Genomic DNA, 18,972 nt, shown 5'->3' on the forward strand with positions numbered 1-18,972 from the left:
TCCCAGCTGACACCAAGGATTCCAAGAAATAACCCAAGCCCCAATTTGTCCTTTCAGATTATTTACAAGCTGGAGTACAACAAAGCCAAGCCCAAGGGCTACACCACCATCCAGGACACGCCGATGCTGCTGCACGTGCGCAAGGTCAAGGACAGGATCAGTGACGTGAGTGAATCCTCTGTGCCATCAAAAACACCCAAAATTCACTTTTTAACTTGGTATCCAATGTTTGTAACTCCTATGTAATGCTGTCAGGGAAAATCATCACCTTCTTAGACCATATTGGCCTGTAAAACTCTATCTGCATTCAGTGCTCTTTCAAAACCCAATTTTTCAGGAAGTCTTACATAGAATTTTCCTTTGGAGCTCTTGGAACATTTTTTTTGCTGGAACAAACCACCCCTCACTAGAAATAAAAGCCATGAGCTGGAAGTGGCCTCTAAAACATTAATTTGGAGAGGTTTTTTTTCTGGTTTTTCTTTCTCTAGTGGCTTTTTTTTTTTTTTTTGAGGCTGGGATAAAATATTTCACGTATTGCTGTGTTTATTAATTTCTTATATGGATACTGAGAATATGTAAGGTAAATGCTCTGATCTAAAATAAATATGTTTTGATTCTGAAACAATAGAAAAGTAAGAAGGAAAAAGAAATGAGGAGACAGTGGATAGAATAATAAAGAATTTAGGACTCCTGCTCCTAATTCCTTCTCCTACCCTTTCTCTCTGTCTTTTGTTTCTTTGTTCCTTAGGTATCCATAAATGAGGATACTGGAACTTCTGAAATTCAGTGTAGTGCTGTCAGAATAAGTAGCCTGAATCTCATTCAGATGCTCCATGGATTTCTACATAATTAGTAAATCCAGGAGAAAAAAAAATAATTTTTATATAGATCCTAAAGTGTATCATTGAGGGACAGAGATGTGAATTGAAGGACATTTTTTAAGCTCCAAACTGAGTGCTGAGAGTCTCTGAAGGAGTTTTCAGTTAGTGTAACTATCAGAAAATAAGGTTCTTCAAAGGATTTCTTCTGGCTGCAAAAATCTCGAAATACTCAGAATTACTGGTCATGAATAGATTTTGTTTAATCTTAGTCTGTGCCTCGTGGTGAGTTAAAACTGCCACATTTTCTATATAAAGAGAAATACTGCTGGAAAAAACCCTCCTTCAGGCAGGTGCTTGATACCAAGTTGTATGAACAGAATTTATTTTTCATGGAATCCCAGAATTATTTGGGTTGGAAAAGCCCTCAAAGCCATCAAATTAAAGCTGTGCCCAACCCCTGCCCATCACCAGCCCAGAGCCCTGCGTGCCACCTCCAGTAATTTTATCCTATTAAGATTTTATCCAGACAGGAGCAATTTTAATTAAGTTTTTCAATATTTGTATGCTTTTCTTGTTGATGCTGATATGATCTTTGCAAGCATTTTTACACCTTTGTCTTTCTTCAGCTGAAATACAAAGAAATGTATGAGAGGAGCAAATCTCGCTGCAATGTTGTGGCAGATTCAGTTCACATCAAAACTCCCAGGCACGCCTACAAACTGAACAGCAATGTGAGTTCTGTCCTGATCATGGCTTAATTTTATTCTGGAGGGTATTGGGAGCTGGCAGTGGAAGCCACAAGGAATTATTTCCACAAGAAATTATTCCACAAGAAATTAAATTCCACCGAATTTTTTGGGCATTGCTTCTAATCCTTGCACTGCTGGAAGAAAATGTGTTTTAATTTATTTCATACTGAAGTGCTTACTCTGGTAATTTGTCCTTGAGGTTCTTTTATGTCACACATCCCATTCCTCCAGTTGTCACCTGTTTTCCTGGCAGAGACACAACTGCCCCAGGAATTCCATGGGATGATGCTCTTGGACAGAAAGCAAAGCTTCATGAAAAACCTTCCTGTGTTTTCCATTATTTGTGCCCAACACCCATTTCAGTAGGAAGGATCTGAAAGCTCTCCCCTTCTCCAAAGTCAGGACATCATTTCAGTCCTTCTTATTCCTTTCTCCACCTTCATATCCCTTTCTCCACCTTCATGTTCCTTTCTCCACCCAGCAGTGGAAAAACTGCTGGGCTGGGCTGTGCCTGACCCAGAGAAAATGTATCTACACCTAATCTGGTGTAGACAGATTTTCTTACCTCCTCTCACAGGCCAAAAGAGAATTGGCCTGTGTATGTTGTGTGCAAAGTCCCCAGTTTCCCATGAACTCTCCCTGTTTGTTTTTCCCTGGACACAGCTGGATTATAAGAAGAAATACGAAGCAGCCAAAGCCCACTGGCACCTGATTGCTGACAGGCCCGACTTTGTCCAAGCAGCCAAGTCCTCTCTGCAGCAGAGTGATGTAAGAAAATCAAAATACACTGAATATTCCATTTCCCCATCTCTCCTATTCAGAATATTTTTTTGAATTGGAGAAGATCAGAGACTCTCTTACTTTATCTTTTCTTTTTCCTTCCTGCAGTACGAATACAAACTGGACCGGGAATTCCTCAAGGGGTGCAAGCTCTCTGTCACAGATGATAAAAACACAGTGTTGGCCCTCAATAATGCCATCCTGGCCAGTGATGTAAGCACTGAACTCACCTTTCCTCTCCAAGTTCACTACTACCACTTTACTCACTACTAAACTGTTCTACTGCAAATATAATTGGATTAGCAATGAAGCTTTGGACAGTTATTCTCAGTCTCACTTCATTATTTGATTTATTTAATTAACAAATTGACTGAATAAATTTGGTCTTGTAGAAGCCACTGTTGATGGATTAAATTAATATTAAAAATTAACATTTCATGAACACCCCTAGACCTTACACCCAGGTGCATCTCTGCATTCCTGATATTGAAATGAAAGTGTCTGGAGAAAATAGCACAAAATGCCTTTAATAGTAACACAAAATATCTTTAATAATTACTAACAGTATGTTAGTATTTAGTATATTTTAAAAAATCCAAGTGAGAGCCATAGGAATATATAGATTAGGCTGTAAAATGTCAAAATATGGGATTTTCTGCAAAATTTTGCACTAACAAGCAAATATGACTGTACTAATTACTTTCTGTTCTGACAGATGCACATTATTTAAATTGCTATCTTTCCTTCCTGCTAGATAAAATACAAAGAGAAGCACAACAAAGCCCGTGGGACCTACCATGTTGTTCCAGACACCCCTCAGATCCTGCTGGCTAAGAACGTCAGCTCTCTGGTGTCTGAGGTAAAACATTCATTTACTTCTTCATTTAATGGAACTGAATTCCACCCTGGAGCTGCTGGGTTTGACCTGGCTTTCCCCTGTGCTGGCAGAACAAGTACAAAGAGCAGAGCAAGAAGCAGCTGCCCCATGGCTCCTTCACCACCCTGCCCGAGACCAGGGACACTGTCCACGTCAAGGAAGTGACCAAGAACGTCAGCGAGGTGAGTTCACACTCAGCTCAGCATCTCCAAAGCTCAGCTTTTCTAACCCCAACTCCAAAAACTGCAGCCAAGGCACTTTGGGAGTGAGGTGATTCCTCTTTATCCACCTATAGCAGTTTCAAGGAGCTTTTTTCCCAAGTTTTTGTAGTGTTTCTCTCCGTGTGACATTAAAAACTCACACGTGGCCCTTGTTGTTCTTGACAGACAAACTACAAGAAGAAGTTTGTGAAGGAGAAAGGCAAATCCAATTATTCTGTCATGCTGGAGCCTCCTGAGGTGAAACATGCCATGGAAGTGGCTAAAAACCAGAGCACAGTAAGTCTGCCTCTTTTTCCATTAATTTAGTAGGTTATGTAGCAAATTCAGCTGGAAAAACCCAAGTTTATGGATTTCTGAATTTTCCTCCCAGCTTTCATGTTCTGCTGTAATTTTAAAAGATAAATGTACAAATATAAATTTGCACTGAAAGAAGGGATTTTTATTTAAATCCTATTGTAGGATTTCAAGTAATCTGGTGGAAATCACTTCTAATAATTTTTTTCATCCTTTCAAATACAGACAGAATTTCCCATATTTATTTCTTCGCTTGCAGACAACTTGCAAAACCAGATTTCCAGATCCATGCCTTGTGAATTGATTCCCAAAGCAAACCCATGAGCTTTCTCAGCAATGTTGCTGTGCCCTTAATTGGTGTATTCCCAATGAATACATTTAATTTTCTCATTAATTTTCTCTCCTCTGTCTTCTTCCATGGATTAGATTGAATACAAGAAAGATGCCAAATCCAAGCTCCACTACACACCTATAGCAGATCGACCAGATATTAAGAAAGCAACTCAGGCTGCCAAGTTAATCAGCAATGTGAGTGGTTTTAGGCCTTCTGTATAATCCTTTAGCATTAATTTAATTACAAAATCCAGCAGAATAATTAAAAGGGGGTTTCCTGGCTCCTAAAGGATTTATTTCTTTGATTAGATTGAATATAAGAAGCGTGGAGCAGCAGGTGTGGGTGTGACCATGCTGGGACGTCCAGACATTGAGCTGGCCAAGGAGGTGTCCAAACTGACCAGCCAGGTAAGGGCAAAATGAAACCTTGGTGAAACTCAAAGCAGTGAGAGAAATGAGACATAAAATTAATTTACAGTGTGATGTCATGATTATAATTGAAATTAGTTCCAAATTAGGGGAAAAGGGAAAGGAAGGGAATGTGGGGAAGTAAAAATGAAATACCACTACAAAGTATTTCTTTGTTAAACTTTTCTACTGTTATTAATGGAGATATAAAACCTTCTTAAGGTGATGCTGTGACAAAAATGCTGAAGTGTTTGCCCTGTTCTTTTTTAGCTCTTTTGGGTATTGGCTTTACCAGAACCAGCCTTTACCCAACTCTTATTTTCCATCCTTTGAACAGACCCTTGGTTTCTTTCAGCCACTTTCTTTTTTCTTTGTATCTTTAAAAGAATCTTGTGCCAGGACCTCAGTCCCTCTTGGTTCCTTCTCACCTCTTTGTGTTTGAATTCTGGATTTTTTGCCTTTCTGACCTTGCTTTCTTGCTGCTGGTTGTAGGCAGAGTACCTCAAACAACACATGAGAGGCCACGGAGCTGCTTCCTATGACACCCCCTGGATGAGAACCTTTAAGAAAGCAAATATGCTAAGTAGTCATGTAAGAGAATTTAATTAACTGCCGTTTAATGCCATTGTTGTGCATCTGTCTCTTGCTGGCATAATTATCTTGCAATTCTGCAGCACCCTGTGAAGCTTTACATGTCATTCTGCCTTTCATAATGATTTTGGAGCTTCCAGGTTGTTTTATTGAAGGTTTTAGTGCACTCACATAATATGAAAACTCACCTTTTTCACCCAAAACCCTAAAGTTTGAGCTGTTATTGTCCAAAAAATTTTAAAAAATACAACATGGAAATACATGTGTAAATATATGTCTGTGACCAACCTGAACAATGGTGCTGGTAATTTTCAGTGAACAGTCATCAGAACTTCATTTTAACTCTTTAAACTTCTCTTAAAACTTCATTTAAACTTTAATTAAAGTATTGTATTGGCTGGAATTTCCTAATGGAAGAGCAGGCTGTGACTGAATCAGTCCCACTGAGAAGTGCAGCCTGTACTGCTGTGAAAGCTCATTGTTTCTTAGACTTCTTCCCACATCAGAACCTTTGGGAAACAGAAAACCAGAGCCTGGATTGCCCATTTGGGAGTGGCAGCAGACAGGTCTGTGCCATTTCAGTTTTACACATGTATTTCCAAGTGAAAAAAAGGGATTTTGTTTTTTCCATGTCTGTCTGAGTCTGCTGCCATGTTTGGATGTTGGAATGTCCACCACAGGAGGTGTCTGCAGGAGAACCAAGCATCTCCTCAGGAGAACCAAGGATTCTAAACTGATCTGCAAGAAAAAGAAGAAGTTTTGTCTGTTCCACTTCAGTGATGATATCCTGGTTTTCCATTCTTTTTCCACTCTTGGTCTTTCATTCTTTGCTGAGATAATTTTGGTTCTGAGGTAAAATGAGCTGCTGGAGGGGCAGTTAAGCAGCAAAGAATGGTTGGCATCATCTTTAGCAGTTGTTTTTTGTCTTGGACATCTTTTCTCATAAACTTTTTAAAGCATCATGTCCACTTTGTGCGTCCAGTTGAGTTTTTTAGTGAGATTTTGTCTGTCTGGCTTGCTTGCTTTTAATTTTGCATTGATCTCCCAGCAACTCTCCTTTTGGGTTTAAGAAACTCTAATTCCTTCAATATTCCTGTGCCTCCAGGCTGGATCTGCTGGATTCTGATGGCTTACAGTGCTGTGTTTGACCTGGCTGCAGCTGATGTAGTTTGGAAGTGTTACTAAAATTGTTGTAGAATCTAATTAATTATTTATCATTAGTATTTAATTGTGTCAGTGCTCTGTTTGTGATTAATGTCCTCCTTCAGTCCAGACAGAACACACTGTGTGCATAACAATAGATAGAAAAATATTTGATGTATTGACATCTTCAGTGCTCTAAAATATTGAAGTTTTCAATATTATATATATATATAATTTCCTATATTTTACTCTTATTATATCTGTCTCTGCGAAACATCTTAAATCAATGGACTGTTCCCATCAAGTGAAAAGCTCTTCACCTTCAAGGGTCAGAATTTTGGCAACACAATTCTCTTGGCTGTTTTATTTTTACAATGAGGAGGTGTGACCATCACACTGGATGACAAATTGCAAGTGGTATCTTGTAAATGTCAGATAGATGTAGATTTTCTTTCCATGTCAGGTCATTTTTGAAATAATCCCTTTCCCAGTGGACACCTTCAAGTTCCTGCGCTTTCCTTCTTCTCCCAGCCAGCCCCACCGAAACAGGGCCCCGCTGCAGAGTGAGTCCTGCAGAGCAGCTGTGACACCTGGTTGTTCTCTGTTTAGGTGAAATACAAGGAGAACTTTGCCAAAGAGTTGGGTAAAAAGCCAAAATACGACTTGAAGGAGGCCAAAATCTACAAGACCCTGAAGGATGCCCACAACATGGCCAGTGAGGTATGTTCATTTTGGTTTTTCCTGAGAGGAGATGCCATCCTGCTTTCCCAAATCCCTCCTTTGTGTGGTTGGAACCTCCCCGGACTAGGCTGGAGCAGCAGGGCCCTCTCCTGATGGGTTTGACCCTTATTCCCTGCAGGTGAAGTACAAGGCAGACCTGAAGAAGCTGCACAAGCCCGTGACGGACATGAAGGAGTCGCTGCTGATGAACCACGTGCTGAGCACGAGCCAGCTCGCCAGTGCTGTAAGCTCCGGGTGATCCCACAGCTCCCAGAGTGGCAATTCCCTTGGGAATTCCCTGCTAACTCCTCCTGTAACAGCTGCTCCCTGGGGCACCTCCATGGGCATCACCTGGTAGTGATCTCTTCCTCTGCTTCCCAATGGTGCCTCCTGAACCGGCGGCTGCCCTGTGCCTGTGCCCTGGGAAGGGAAATCCTCATCTCCTGTAGCACTGCTAATATTGTAAACACTGATCGTTTTTACTGGGTTGGTTCTTGATCCCATTTTAACTGACTGCAGAACTGCTCATCTTTTAAATCCTCTGATCATTTTTACTGGATTGGTTCTTGATCCCATTTTTAACTGATTGCTCTACACTAACAAATACCTTTTTTATTTTTTCCTTTTTTCTTTGCTGATTACTATTTTTTTTTTATTTTTATCTGGAATTTCTTTTTACTTTACTTTTTTTACTTTTACTGGATGTTTGTTTAACACTCCCCTATTGTAAATCCACATAATTATGCCTAACAAAATAATTGATAATGAGAAGAGGCAAAACCTTTATTGCCTGGTACAGCCTTTTCATTACCCACTGTGTTTTCTCCTCTTTCTTTTTCTTCTTTTAATCCCGGTTTGGACAAAACCTTTGTTGCAATCCAAATGACGATAAAAAATAACTATTCCCTCACATCTTTAACCCCCTATATCAATTCTAAACTTCTTGGTTTTTGTTTTACTTCTTGCATCTCTAATTTCTCTCTGATATTCCGTTGAAGTGTTGCTTTGATTGGACCTAAGAAATAAATTTTCTGAGGTTTTTTTTTTTTTGATTGAGATGATTTTTGACACCTTCCCTTCAGTACCAGTACAAGAAGCAATATGAGAAGAGTAAGGGTCACTACCATGTGGTGCCAGATAATCTTGAACAGGTTCATCTCAGGGAGGCCTCAGAGCTCCAGAGCCACGTAAGTTGGACGTGTGTTTGTCCTTATCCCAACTCACTGAGCTCCAAATTCCATCAAAATCCTCCCAGTGAATCCTCCAGGCTGGGACATTCCCTGTGCCTCTCTGCCCCACCAGCACTGCACCCCTGGGGAAGGATCCAGGGAGCAGAACCTGCCCATTTCCAAGTGCAGAACACATAAAATACACAGATAAAATCTCCCTGTGATTCCTTCATTCCAGAGCCAATCCTGCTGCTCGCCTCTGCTGTGCATGGATCTTTTTACACAGGATAATATATTTATCAGGGGGATTTATCTCTGGAGAAAAAAGGACCTGGGAATCCCAGAAACTGGGAATGGAAGGAATTAGGGTTGTTGCTGACAGTGGATTTCCACCTGCTTCATCCATTCCATGATCCAAAGGAGAGCTCTGCATCCAAAATGCCTTTAACCAAAACTATCAACATACCTGGAGTTTTTCCCTCTGGAATAAAACAGTGGATCACTGCCGAGAAATTCATAGTCTGATTTAGTTACTCTGATCCTTTCTGTTCCCAGTATTTATTGGCTGTAAAGCAAGAGGAATTATTGCAAGAACACCAAGGGCCACAGCTGATTGTTCTGGTGCTTGGCCCAGGATTCCAGAAGGGTCTGGGACATTTAGGATTATCACAGCCACCCCTGCCTTGGACAGGGACACCTCCCACCCCCCCAGGCTGCTCCAGCCCGGCCTTGGGCACTCCCAGGGATGCTCAAGGCATGGAAAGGCAAAAAGGTCCCACAGCCAAGGCCCATGAGGAAATGGTTGTTAATCAGGCTGTTGGTAATGAGGCTGTAATTAATTTTTAAGTCAGTCCTTGTTGCTCCATTTTGGGATCAGGCTCTGGCTTGGCCACAGCATTCCCTCACTGAGCACTCTGAAAATGTGGAGAATAGAACTTGAAGCAGGAATCATTTTCATGGACATTTTACCTCCTGGACACCAAATTTTACATTTGCTGGTCAATAACACAGATTTCATGAAGGCAAACTGCATTAGACATTTCATTTTCATCCCAGAACTGTTGAGTGAGGCACATACTACTCAACTAATTAGGTCTTTCATTATTTAGGAGGGTGACTTTCTGTCTTTTCTTCTCAGGTGAAATACAGAGAAAAGTATGAGAAGGAAAAAGGAAAGCCCATGTTGGACTTTGAAACTCCCACATACCTGACTGCAAAGGAGTCTCAGCTCATGCAGAGCGAGGTAAAATCAATACTGATAGGCCGAAAAGCTTTAAAATTTCTTTTTAATATAAAACTTAGGGTTTTAACAGGCAATTCTGCTTGCACCTTGTGCAGGCTGATAGACTGAAAATTATAGTAATTTCATATTTCTTTATGATGGTTGTTAAATGCTGCATTGAACATTCATGGCACTTTCCTGTCATGAAATGAGTTTATCTGTAATTTTTTATTGGTCAATGAAGCTTAAACAAGTCTTTGAATAAGAAATGTGGTACAAAAGTAATTTCACTTTTACAATACAACACAGTGTTTGTGTGTTATCACAGGACACAGAAAGTGTTCTGCTTCTTTTTTTTTTTTTCACCTCAAAACTCCATTTTTGAGAAAATCTTTTATTCCTTGAGTGTCTCTGCTGTCACAGGTTCTCCCCTGACATGTCATTTTCTTTTCTTGAGCACTTTTTTTGTGTTAATTTGAAGCTTATTCCTCTTCTGGCCCTGATGGAGGCTGCAAAGCATCTGTGTAAGGCCATTAGTCCTTGTGGTACCTTTGAATGCTTTCTCTGCATAGATAAATAAGTATAAATATAAAAAATAAAAGCTGGATCAGGTCCTATTTCCATAGAAAGCAATGAGCTGCTTCACAAGTTTTAGTGGGAACAAGATTTAGGATCAGTTGTACCCAGTGATTTTGTCACCCTCCCAGCTTTGCACATAATGAAAATATTGTGATAAATATTTGGTGTTTTGCTTTTTTTTTTTTCCTTCTTCTTCTTCTTCTTGCTCTTATTAGAAAGAATATAAGAAGGACTTTGAAGAGTCCATGAAGGGCAGGAACCTCACTGGCCTGGAGGTCACACCATCCCTCTTGCATGTCAAATACGCCACCAAAATAGCGAGCGAGGTACCAGCTCCTCTGGGCTTCCTTCCTCTGCCTCCTGCAGCACCTCCAGCACTCCCACTTCTTCTTCCCCACTATCCTGCCCACCCACACTGAGCGTGTTCACATCCATTTTGTGCTGTCAGCTAATTTGCCATGGACATTTCTCCTTGTCCCTTAACCGTATTCCCATGTGCTGCCCCTCTCTGACTTCCCTCAGCCTAACTGGTCCATATGTGTGTGCCTTGGCAACTTATCTTCCACAATAATCCCTATCTTTTGTTGGACTACTTCTTCCATAACGCTCTACAATATTCTTTCTTGTTTTTCAAATTTCCTTTTTTTTCTTTTCTTTTCTTTTGGAACTATTTTTTTTCTTTAATTTTCTTTAATTTTTTTTGCAACAAAATTGGTAGAGTGTAGAACTCCCTTTGGTCTGGCTTTGCAGTGTTTTTCCTTCTCCTTCTTCTGCAGAAAGAGTACAGGAAGGATCTGGAGGAAGGAGTCAAGGGGAAAGGACTGACAGCCTTAGAGGAGACTCCAGACATGCTGAGAGCCAAGAATGCCACTCAAATCCTGAACGAGGTATGGGAGACCTGCTTGGAAAATGCCTGGGTGCATGGAATGTCCAACTGCCCTGGCAGGGACACCTTGCACTATCCCAGACTGCTCCAAGCCCTGTCCATCCTGGCCTGGGACAATGCCAGGGATCCAGGGACAGCCACAGCTTCTCTGGGAATCCATCCCATCCCTCCCCACCCTCCCAGCTAGGAATTCCTTCCCAGTATCCCATCCATCCCTGCCCTTCGACTGGTGTGAACTTCACCATTCCCTGGAAACTCTTGAGTAGAGGCCAGGAAAGAACATGGATGAGGGAATCAGGATCAAAGTGGACTTTTAAGGGAGCTCTTTCCTGGGTGCACAGTCATTGTCAGGAATTCACATGGGAAACAGGAGCTGGGATCAAGTCACTCAAGGGACTCATTAGTTAATTAATCAAGGGACTAAACCAAGATTGAAGTAATGAAGCACAAACTGAAATAGTCTGAAATTATATAATTTGTGTGCATAATTATGAGTTGATATTAGAGGTATTCCTGGTTTGGGATTGGCACTATTCCTGGTTTGGGATGGGCTCTGTTCATGGTTGGGATTGGCTCTATTCCTGGTTTGGGATGGGCTCTGTTCATGGTTGGGATGGGCACTGTTCCTGGTTTGGGATTGGCTCTGTTCCTGGTCTGGGATGAACATTGTTCCTGGTTGAGGCTGGCCCTGTTCCTGGTTGGGACTGGCATTGTTCCTATTTGGGACGGGCTCTGTTCCTGGTTTGGGCTTGGCTCTGTTCCTGGTTTGGGATTTGCGCTATTCCTCTTTGGGATGGGCACTGCTCCTGGTTGGGACTGGCCCTATTCCTGGCTGGGACTGGCCCTGTTCCTGGAGCGTGGCTGTGGATGTGAGCCCTTTGCCCTCCCCATCCCTGTCTCCCTGCAGAAGGAGTACAAGCGGGCCCTGGAGCAGGAGATCCGCGGCAAGGGCCTGACCGAGCTGGCGCTGGAGACGCCGGATTTCGTGCGCGCCAGGAACGCCACCGACATCGCCAGCCAGGTCTGTGCCACCCTGACCCTCTGAGCTCCTCAGGAAGGAAAATTCAGATTTTTCTGGGTAAACCCAGTGTGAGCTGTTGTGCAGAGACCCCTAAACGTGAGCTTTGCCCAACAGATCAAATACAAACAATTGGCAGAAATGGAGAAAGCCAACTACACCAGTGTTGTTGATACTCCGGAGATTATTCATGCCCAGCAGGTCAAGAACCTTTCCAGCCAGGTATCTTGAGTGCAGCCATTAATCCTGCTCATGTGGGAACTCCAGGAAATACTAATGAAACACCCAAATAACTGCCTCCCACAACCTTCAGAACAAATCTTTCCAGAGTTCTGGAATTCTATGGCAATAATCAAATTAATTTTACTGCTGTGTCAAGTGACACAATAATTTCTCTTGCTTTGCAAAGCTAATTCTTCTTTAAGCAGATTCTTCCTAATTTTCTACTCCCCAATAACCTGCTGTCTAAAATAAATCTTGCACAGAGGCATAATCTCAGTTTCTACCAGACAGAGAAGAACTCACATCTCCACAAAGATGGGCACTACTCAACATTCAATAACTCCAGTTTGTTTCTTGCTGCTTTTGTGTTTTCTATTTTAATCCATTTGGGGTTTTCCATCAGAAAAAATACAAGGAAGATGCAGAGAAGAGCATGCCCTACTATGTGCCTGTGGCTGACACACCAGAAATGCAGAGGGTCCGAGAGAATCAGAAGAACTTTAGCAATGTAAGTCCATAAATAAATAAAAAAAAAATAAAAAAAAAAAAACCAAAACCAAACCCATATTTATCTCAGATTTGAAGAAAACTGTGAGGGAATTTGTACAGCCTAGAGTTAACATTTCCCAATTCCCGTTTTCACAGCTTCAGTACCAGTCAGACCTACAGAACAGCAAAGGAAAAGTCACAGTGGTTCAGGACACCCCAGAAATCCTGAGGGTGAAGGAAAACCAGAAGAATTTCAGCTCGGTATGGTCACCTCTGTCTTCACTCCTCAGCCCAAAAAATACACTTTAATGTCTTTAATAAAATTACAATTTTTTGTTGCTTCTCCTACAGGTACAGTAGGTTTAGCTGGGCTTTAAAAAGTTTTTTCCCACTGTTTTTGTGAGATGATTGCCCTCTTTCACAGACCCAGCTGTGATGGAGTTAAACAATCCCTCATGACTTGAATATAATTATTGTCCCTTTCCTTTGTGCTGTTCCCATGCCAGTCCCTCCCTGTCCTGCTGCCCCTCGTGCTCTGTGTGCCTGAGTTGTTGCCCAGTTCCTGTTGCCATCAAGTCTCCTGTGGCATTTTGCCTCCAGCACCATTAACAAATTACAAAGTGGAAAATATTTGTATAAATCAAATAAGAGCAAATAATGATCTTCAATCCTAAAATTAGCCCACAGATGTTTTGATTATGGAATTATGGAATGGGTGGAAGGGACATAAAGCTCATCTTCTTCCATCCTACCATGGGTAAGGAATCCTTCCACTAGCCCAGGAATATTCCACTGAAATATATTTGATATTTTGATTTATTGTATAAATTATCTCCTACTTAAAAAGCATTAAATATAAAAAATCAGCTCTTTTTTTCCCCAAATGGTGCTCACTTTGGACATCTTCAGAGAGGCAGTGACCAGAGTGGATCCTCTGGGCTTTCAGCAGCTCCGTTGTGTCCAAATTCAGTGTCTGGGAGCAAGAATGTTGTGTTTTGGATGCTTAACCTTGTTGTCTTCATTCTAAATGTTAAGATTTTGTATAAAGAAGATATTGGAACTGGAACCACAATTGAAAAGACCCCAGAGATGCAGAGAGTTAAACGAACTCAGGATAATATCAGCTCGGTACACAAGGATTGGTTTTTAATACTCACTCTACTGCTGCTAATTCAACTTGAAATAATTTTTTTTCTATTTTTCTTTTCTTTACATCTTGCTAACAGTGTTTTGGCAATAACCCACCCAGTCAAGGGTGACTTTCTTGAAGTTTTTGCCCATCCTTGTTACTTTAACAGTAACCTCTCTAATGATTAACATTCTATTTCTTACTCACCACCCATTTCTAAACCACAAAAGCTCTTGCTGTCAATTTGATCTCATCCCAGATATAGTTTGGACAGAAAAAAAGAGGTATTTAGGTGGGAAGGGATGTGTTGAAATCATCTATTCCAACCCTGTGGCTCAGCTTTAGGATGAGTTGAGTTTTGAGTATCCCACAGGATGAAGATTCCACAACCTCTTCCAGGGTGGGACCATCTCCCAGGAAAATCTGTTTTACTCTGCTCAGACTGAATTTTCTGGTGGTGAATTTTTTGGTTTGTTTTGTCCTGGCAAACTTGGATGTTACCTAAAAGGTCACAGCCCTCTATTTTACCTATTAATTTTATTTCAAAGCTCCTAAACCTCCTCCATGCTTTTTTGAATGGTGGTGTCATTTAGTGTCATGCACTAACACTGCAGCCAGTTTGTTCATGCAGAATGTGTTAAAAATGTTAAAAATGTTCTTGTGAAAGGCTTTTTTGTTGTTAGCAAAGCAGAAATGCAATGGCACTGTCACTGCTGAAACGTTGTGTGATGATTCTCACCTTTGTTAAATTGGAGGGATTCTTACACATCCCAAATTCTCCTTTGGTTGGTAAAAAGACCAAATAGTGTCAGGTTTAAAGGAATTTATCTGGTTTTATAAAACCCTTTCAGTGCCATTCCCAGTGACTCAACAGCTGAATTGCCTTGTCACGGATCCCTTGGGAAGGTGGTGAAGTCCTTCAAACTTCCCCTCTGCACAGATCAGGATAAATCTCTTTATGAACCTTTGAAAGCTTTCCTGTAGATCCTTTTCCCTCCCCTCATTCCTGTTCCTTGGCAGGTGAAGTACAAGGAGAGCATTGGCAAAGGGACTCCCATTCCCGACCTGCCCGAGGTGAAGCGCGTCAAGGAGACCCAGAAGCACATCAGCTCGGTAATTAATGTCCCTGTCCCTGTTCCCTGGAATGTCCCTGTGCCCAGCACATCAGCTTGGGAATGTCCCTGTTCCCTGCACAGCAGCCCAGGAATTCCTTGTTCCCTGCCCTCTCCAGCACCTTTTCCCCTTGGGAAAGCTCCAGCTCTGCCAAATCCCCATGGCCAGCAGCAGGAAATTGAAATATCTGAGTTTTACAGGAATTATCCCCATCAGTCACTGCCTGTGTTTCTTCTGTGGCTTTTTCTGAGCACAGAGCTAGGAACAAAAATGCCCCAGGTTATGTGTTGAAGTTTGACTGGGAAAAAAGGGAGCAGGAACATAGAACTTTGAGGAAAAAACCCATTTGAAGCCTTTTTGTGTGATAAATATATAATATATATATAGTCCCTGATAATTATAAGGGAAAACAAAATCTTCCCATATCCAGTCAAGTGTAAATTTCACAGCTCACTTATGGACAACTGAGTTGTTTTTCCAAATGATTCCTCATTTCTTCTAACCTTCACCACAAGTTGTTTTCCCTTGCTGTAACTGATTTATTTGTTTCAATGACACTGAGGAGTGAATTTTTTTTTGTTAGTTTGTTTTGGTGCAAGTTTTGTTTTGGTACAAGGATTTTCCTACTTGCAGGAAGAGCTGTGGGTCAAAATAAGACAATGCACTTGTCAGGTGTATTGCTACATTTGGAATGGAACAACCCATTCCCACATGGTTGGGGTTATTCCACAAACATCTCCTTTCATGAAAAATACCATTTTAAAAATCAAATAACTGCAGGTTAAATTAAACCTCATAACATGAGTGGTGGCACTCAGTTGTTTTTGTTTCCTAGAGGTTTAACACAAAGTACAATAGTGGTGCAAACAAACAGAAGTGAAAATGAATAAAGCCCACAATGAAGTCTTTGTACACTGAGCAATTCCAGAAAAGGTTGAGCTGTTTATTAATCCTATCAAGAAATGCTGATTGCCTGAAAAGTAATTCTATCATATTTCCTGAACTAAAATGAAAGTAAGATATCCCTCTCAGGGTGGGGTCAGCAGAATATTTGAATTTGTGTCCTTTAAGTGAAGAACTGAAGGGAAATTACTCTGAGCTGGCGCTGATAAAGATCCTGAGGGGTGTGAGTTGTGTTTTCACTTGTGTACAATGCCAGTCTGCAATGGCAGTGAGCAGGTCAGGGATGTCCCAGGGCTGCTCTGACCCTGCTTGTGTCCCACAGGTGTTGTACAAGGAGGAGCTGGGCACAGGCACCCCCACGCCCGTGACCCCAGAAATGGAGCGGGTCAAACGCAACCAGGAGCAGATTAGCTCGGTATTTCCACTCTGCAGGACTTATAACAATGGGCTGTTGTTATAATCCTGTGCTCCTAACACCCTAACCTTGTTCTTCCTCAGGGGTGTAGTCCTGGCTGGGTTTTAACTCATTGATCTTCCACTGTTTGTGCTTTCGGGGGATTTACACCTTCACGCGCTTTTCTTCTAAGAACAAACCTGCCTGAAAATAATCCTGGCATTTCCTGAGCTAAACTGGGTAGCAGAACATCCCTGTGGAGTTGTGGTGTTTCTCCCCACGTTTGTTTTACTCTGAGCCTTTATCTCCTCTCTGCAGTGACCTATTCACAGAATAATCCCTCACAGCCTCTTCCTTAATCCCTGCCTCTGGAACGAGCGTGTAATGAGCCCCAGGTGATCCTAACTCTAAACACAATCCCATAACAGTGGGATCTGGTGGGTCTGGCCTGTGCTGAGTGGGGTTTTTGTGGCACTGCTGTTGTCCCTCACAGGTGTTGTACAAGGAGGGTTTAGGGGCTGGCACTGCCACGCCGGTGACGCCGGAGATGGAGCGGGTCCGACGGAACCAGGAGCACATCAGCTCGGTACTGAGGGATCTGCACCCCTGCTCCCCTTGCAAACCCACACCCAGCCCCTCTAACTCCTCCATGTCACATCCTTGGGCGTGTTGGGAGCAATCCTTCTTTAATCAACCCCCTGAAGCCCTGGCAGGATCCTCAAGTTTTCATTTTCCCCTCGAGTTAACTTGTGCCGTTGTTCCAAATGGAAGATTTTAACCTCAGGAATGAAAGCCTTGGAGCAGGGCCTTCCTTTGCTTCCCAAGGACATATTCCTTGTGAGAATGGTGTCACTGCTCCTCAGGAGCAGAGCCCACCCTTCCAGCACCTCCTGCCAATGGGAAAGGGATTCCCAGCCCTTCCTGAGTCACGGGACAGGGAATGGTTTGGGTTGGAGCAGTGAGAGGTCTGTGCCTGTCCCTGTCCCTGTCCCTGTCCTGCTGGGACTCTGCTGTGTCCCCAGGGCTTTGTGAGGAGCTCAGGTGACATTCCCAGCTCATGGCAGTGAAGGAAAACCAAGAGCATCCAGTGGAGATGGGAAAAGTGCTGCAGGAGTGAATTCCTGTCTGGAATTCCCCCTCCTGACACATCCACTTGGAAGAGCACTGTGCCACCACTTTGTTCTGCAGTTCTGGTTGAATTTGTCACTTTTTGGGGTCACTCTGTCCCAATCCCACCTGGAATTCAGTCCTGGCAGAGATCCCTGGGACAGGGACAGGCATCTCAGCCCGGCTGCAGTCCTGGCAGAACATCTGGAGCTGGAGTAGGGAAAAGCCTTTGCCAGGGAATTTCCAGGTGCCTTGGAACATTCCAGCAGCTCTGGCCCTGGCTGAGGTGACACCATCATCACCTGGTTCTTTTCCTTGAGGGTTTTGTGCTGAGCTTTGACCAAAGCAAAACTCTTTTTTTCCCACACTTTGCAGTTTCACAATACTATTTCTCTTTTCTCTCTCTCTTCCCTGACCTCTCTGTCCTCCCCTTTCCTTCCATCCCTCCATTTTTTAAAATTTTATTTTATTTTATTTTGTTTTATTTTATTATTATGTTTTATTTTAATTTCCACACTCCTGCTGCCCACAGGTGTTGTACAAGGAGGGGCTGGGGGTTGGCACCCCAGTTCCTGTCACTCCTGAGATGGAGAGGGTCAAACGCAACCAGGAGAATTTTAGCTCGGTATCTTTTTATCATTACAGGAAAAAACTCAGTTTTCTCTAGCTATTTAACACCTGCAAACTTTAAATCCCCTCAAATTAACTCATAAAAATATCCCCTTTCTGCTCTTACGTTTTTAGCACCAGGTTTTATGTACTTGTTTTGAAAAAATATTTTTCTTATAATTTAACACTGAATGTTTCATGTGCATTAATTTATTTCCTGAAGTTTAAGCTATTTTGCATTTTAAAAACTATTTAAAAAAAATTTTGCTGAATTCCCTTCCTGTAATACTTTGTTCCTCTGCTGGAGCCTATGCAGGCAGTTGGATTTGTATTCCCAGCTGCATTTATCACAATTAATAACTGATTTATGCTCCCTAATATTTCCTGCTTTCTAGTACATTTATTGGGCATAAAATTCCATTAATTCCCTCTGTCAAATGCAGTTTTTTTTGGTTTTTTTACCTCTTTTTGACTGCCCTGTTGCCCCACAGGTGTTGTACAAGGAGGAGCTGGGGACAGGAACCCCCACCCCTGTCACCCCCGAGATTGAGAGGGTCAAACGCAATCAAGAACACATTAGCTCGGTAGTTTGGAATTCCAAAAGCCAAAAAATGTCCCTTTTAATCAATTTTAAAAGACTTTTTAACCAACTAAATAATTGATTGACACCAGAACATCCCATTCCTTGAGTTCTGCCATTTTTACCCCGGCAATCCCTGATTTACTTTGATTAGATCCGTCACTAATGAGTTTAGATCCCTTCTCCCCATCTTTTCCCTGCCATATTTTTTATGATCTGCTTTTCCTTTCATTAATGACTTTAATCCTTGATTATTTTTTATCTCCCCTGGTCTCCCATGTATAAAATCCAAACTACTCCTTACCTTACTCAAATCTGTGGCTGTGATGGGTGTGGGATGGGAAATCAGCTGGGATTGGCGCCTGCATTGCTCCTGCCTTGGGTTTGAGCCTTTTCCTTTGGGTTTGAGCCTTTTCCTTTGCGTTTGGTGCCTTTTCCTTTGGGTTTGAGCCTTTTCCTTTGAGTTTGATGTCTTTTCCTTTGGGTTTGAGCCTTTTCCTTTGGGTTTGGTGCCTTTTCCTTTAGCAAATGTCGCAGGGATGGACTGGAAGTGTTCTGGGGGTGTTGGAATGTGTGGAAAGGTGAGGGAAGTGCCACTGAAACCAGAAGAGCACT

General features: G+C 42.1%; 1 protein-coding gene across 1 annotated transcript in view; it reads left to right on the plus strand.

The window, feature by feature from the left end:
* NEB (nebulin) overlaps nt 1-18,972 on the plus strand; it is a 98,186-nt gene that overhangs the window by 66,464 nt on the left and 12,750 nt on the right. The window contains exons 110-134 of the mRNA XM_031064397.1: nt 58-165; nt 1,448-1,552; nt 2,234-2,338; nt 2,459-2,563; nt 3,105-3,209; nt 3,299-3,409; nt 3,614-3,724; nt 4,169-4,270; nt 4,385-4,483; nt 4,976-5,074; nt 6,827-6,937; nt 7,077-7,181; nt 8,020-8,124; nt 9,245-9,349; nt 10,123-10,233; nt 10,684-10,794; nt 11,701-11,814; nt 12,437-12,541; nt 12,679-12,783; nt 13,558-13,650; nt 14,672-14,764; nt 15,990-16,082; nt 16,555-16,647; nt 17,701-17,793; nt 18,269-18,361. Coding sequence (XP_030920257.1) covers nt 58-165; nt 1,448-1,552; nt 2,234-2,338; nt 2,459-2,563; nt 3,105-3,209; nt 3,299-3,409; nt 3,614-3,724; nt 4,169-4,270; nt 4,385-4,483; nt 4,976-5,074; nt 6,827-6,937; nt 7,077-7,181; nt 8,020-8,124; nt 9,245-9,349; nt 10,123-10,233; nt 10,684-10,794; nt 11,701-11,814; nt 12,437-12,541; nt 12,679-12,783; nt 13,558-13,650; nt 14,672-14,764; nt 15,990-16,082; nt 16,555-16,647; nt 17,701-17,793; nt 18,269-18,361 — 2,580 coding nt within the window. The remainder of the gene's footprint in view (nt 1-57; nt 166-1,447; nt 1,553-2,233; nt 2,339-2,458; nt 2,564-3,104; nt 3,210-3,298; nt 3,410-3,613; nt 3,725-4,168; nt 4,271-4,384; nt 4,484-4,975; nt 5,075-6,826; nt 6,938-7,076; nt 7,182-8,019; nt 8,125-9,244; nt 9,350-10,122; nt 10,234-10,683; nt 10,795-11,700; nt 11,815-12,436; nt 12,542-12,678; nt 12,784-13,557; nt 13,651-14,671; nt 14,765-15,989; nt 16,083-16,554; nt 16,648-17,700; nt 17,794-18,268; nt 18,362-18,972) is intronic.

This window comes from Geospiza fortis, unplaced genomic scaffold (genome assembly GCF_000277835.1).
Source record: "Geospiza fortis unplaced genomic scaffold, GeoFor_1.0 scaffold677, whole genome shotgun sequence".
Lineage (NCBI taxonomy): Eukaryota > Metazoa > Chordata > Aves > Passeriformes > Thraupidae > Geospiza > Geospiza fortis.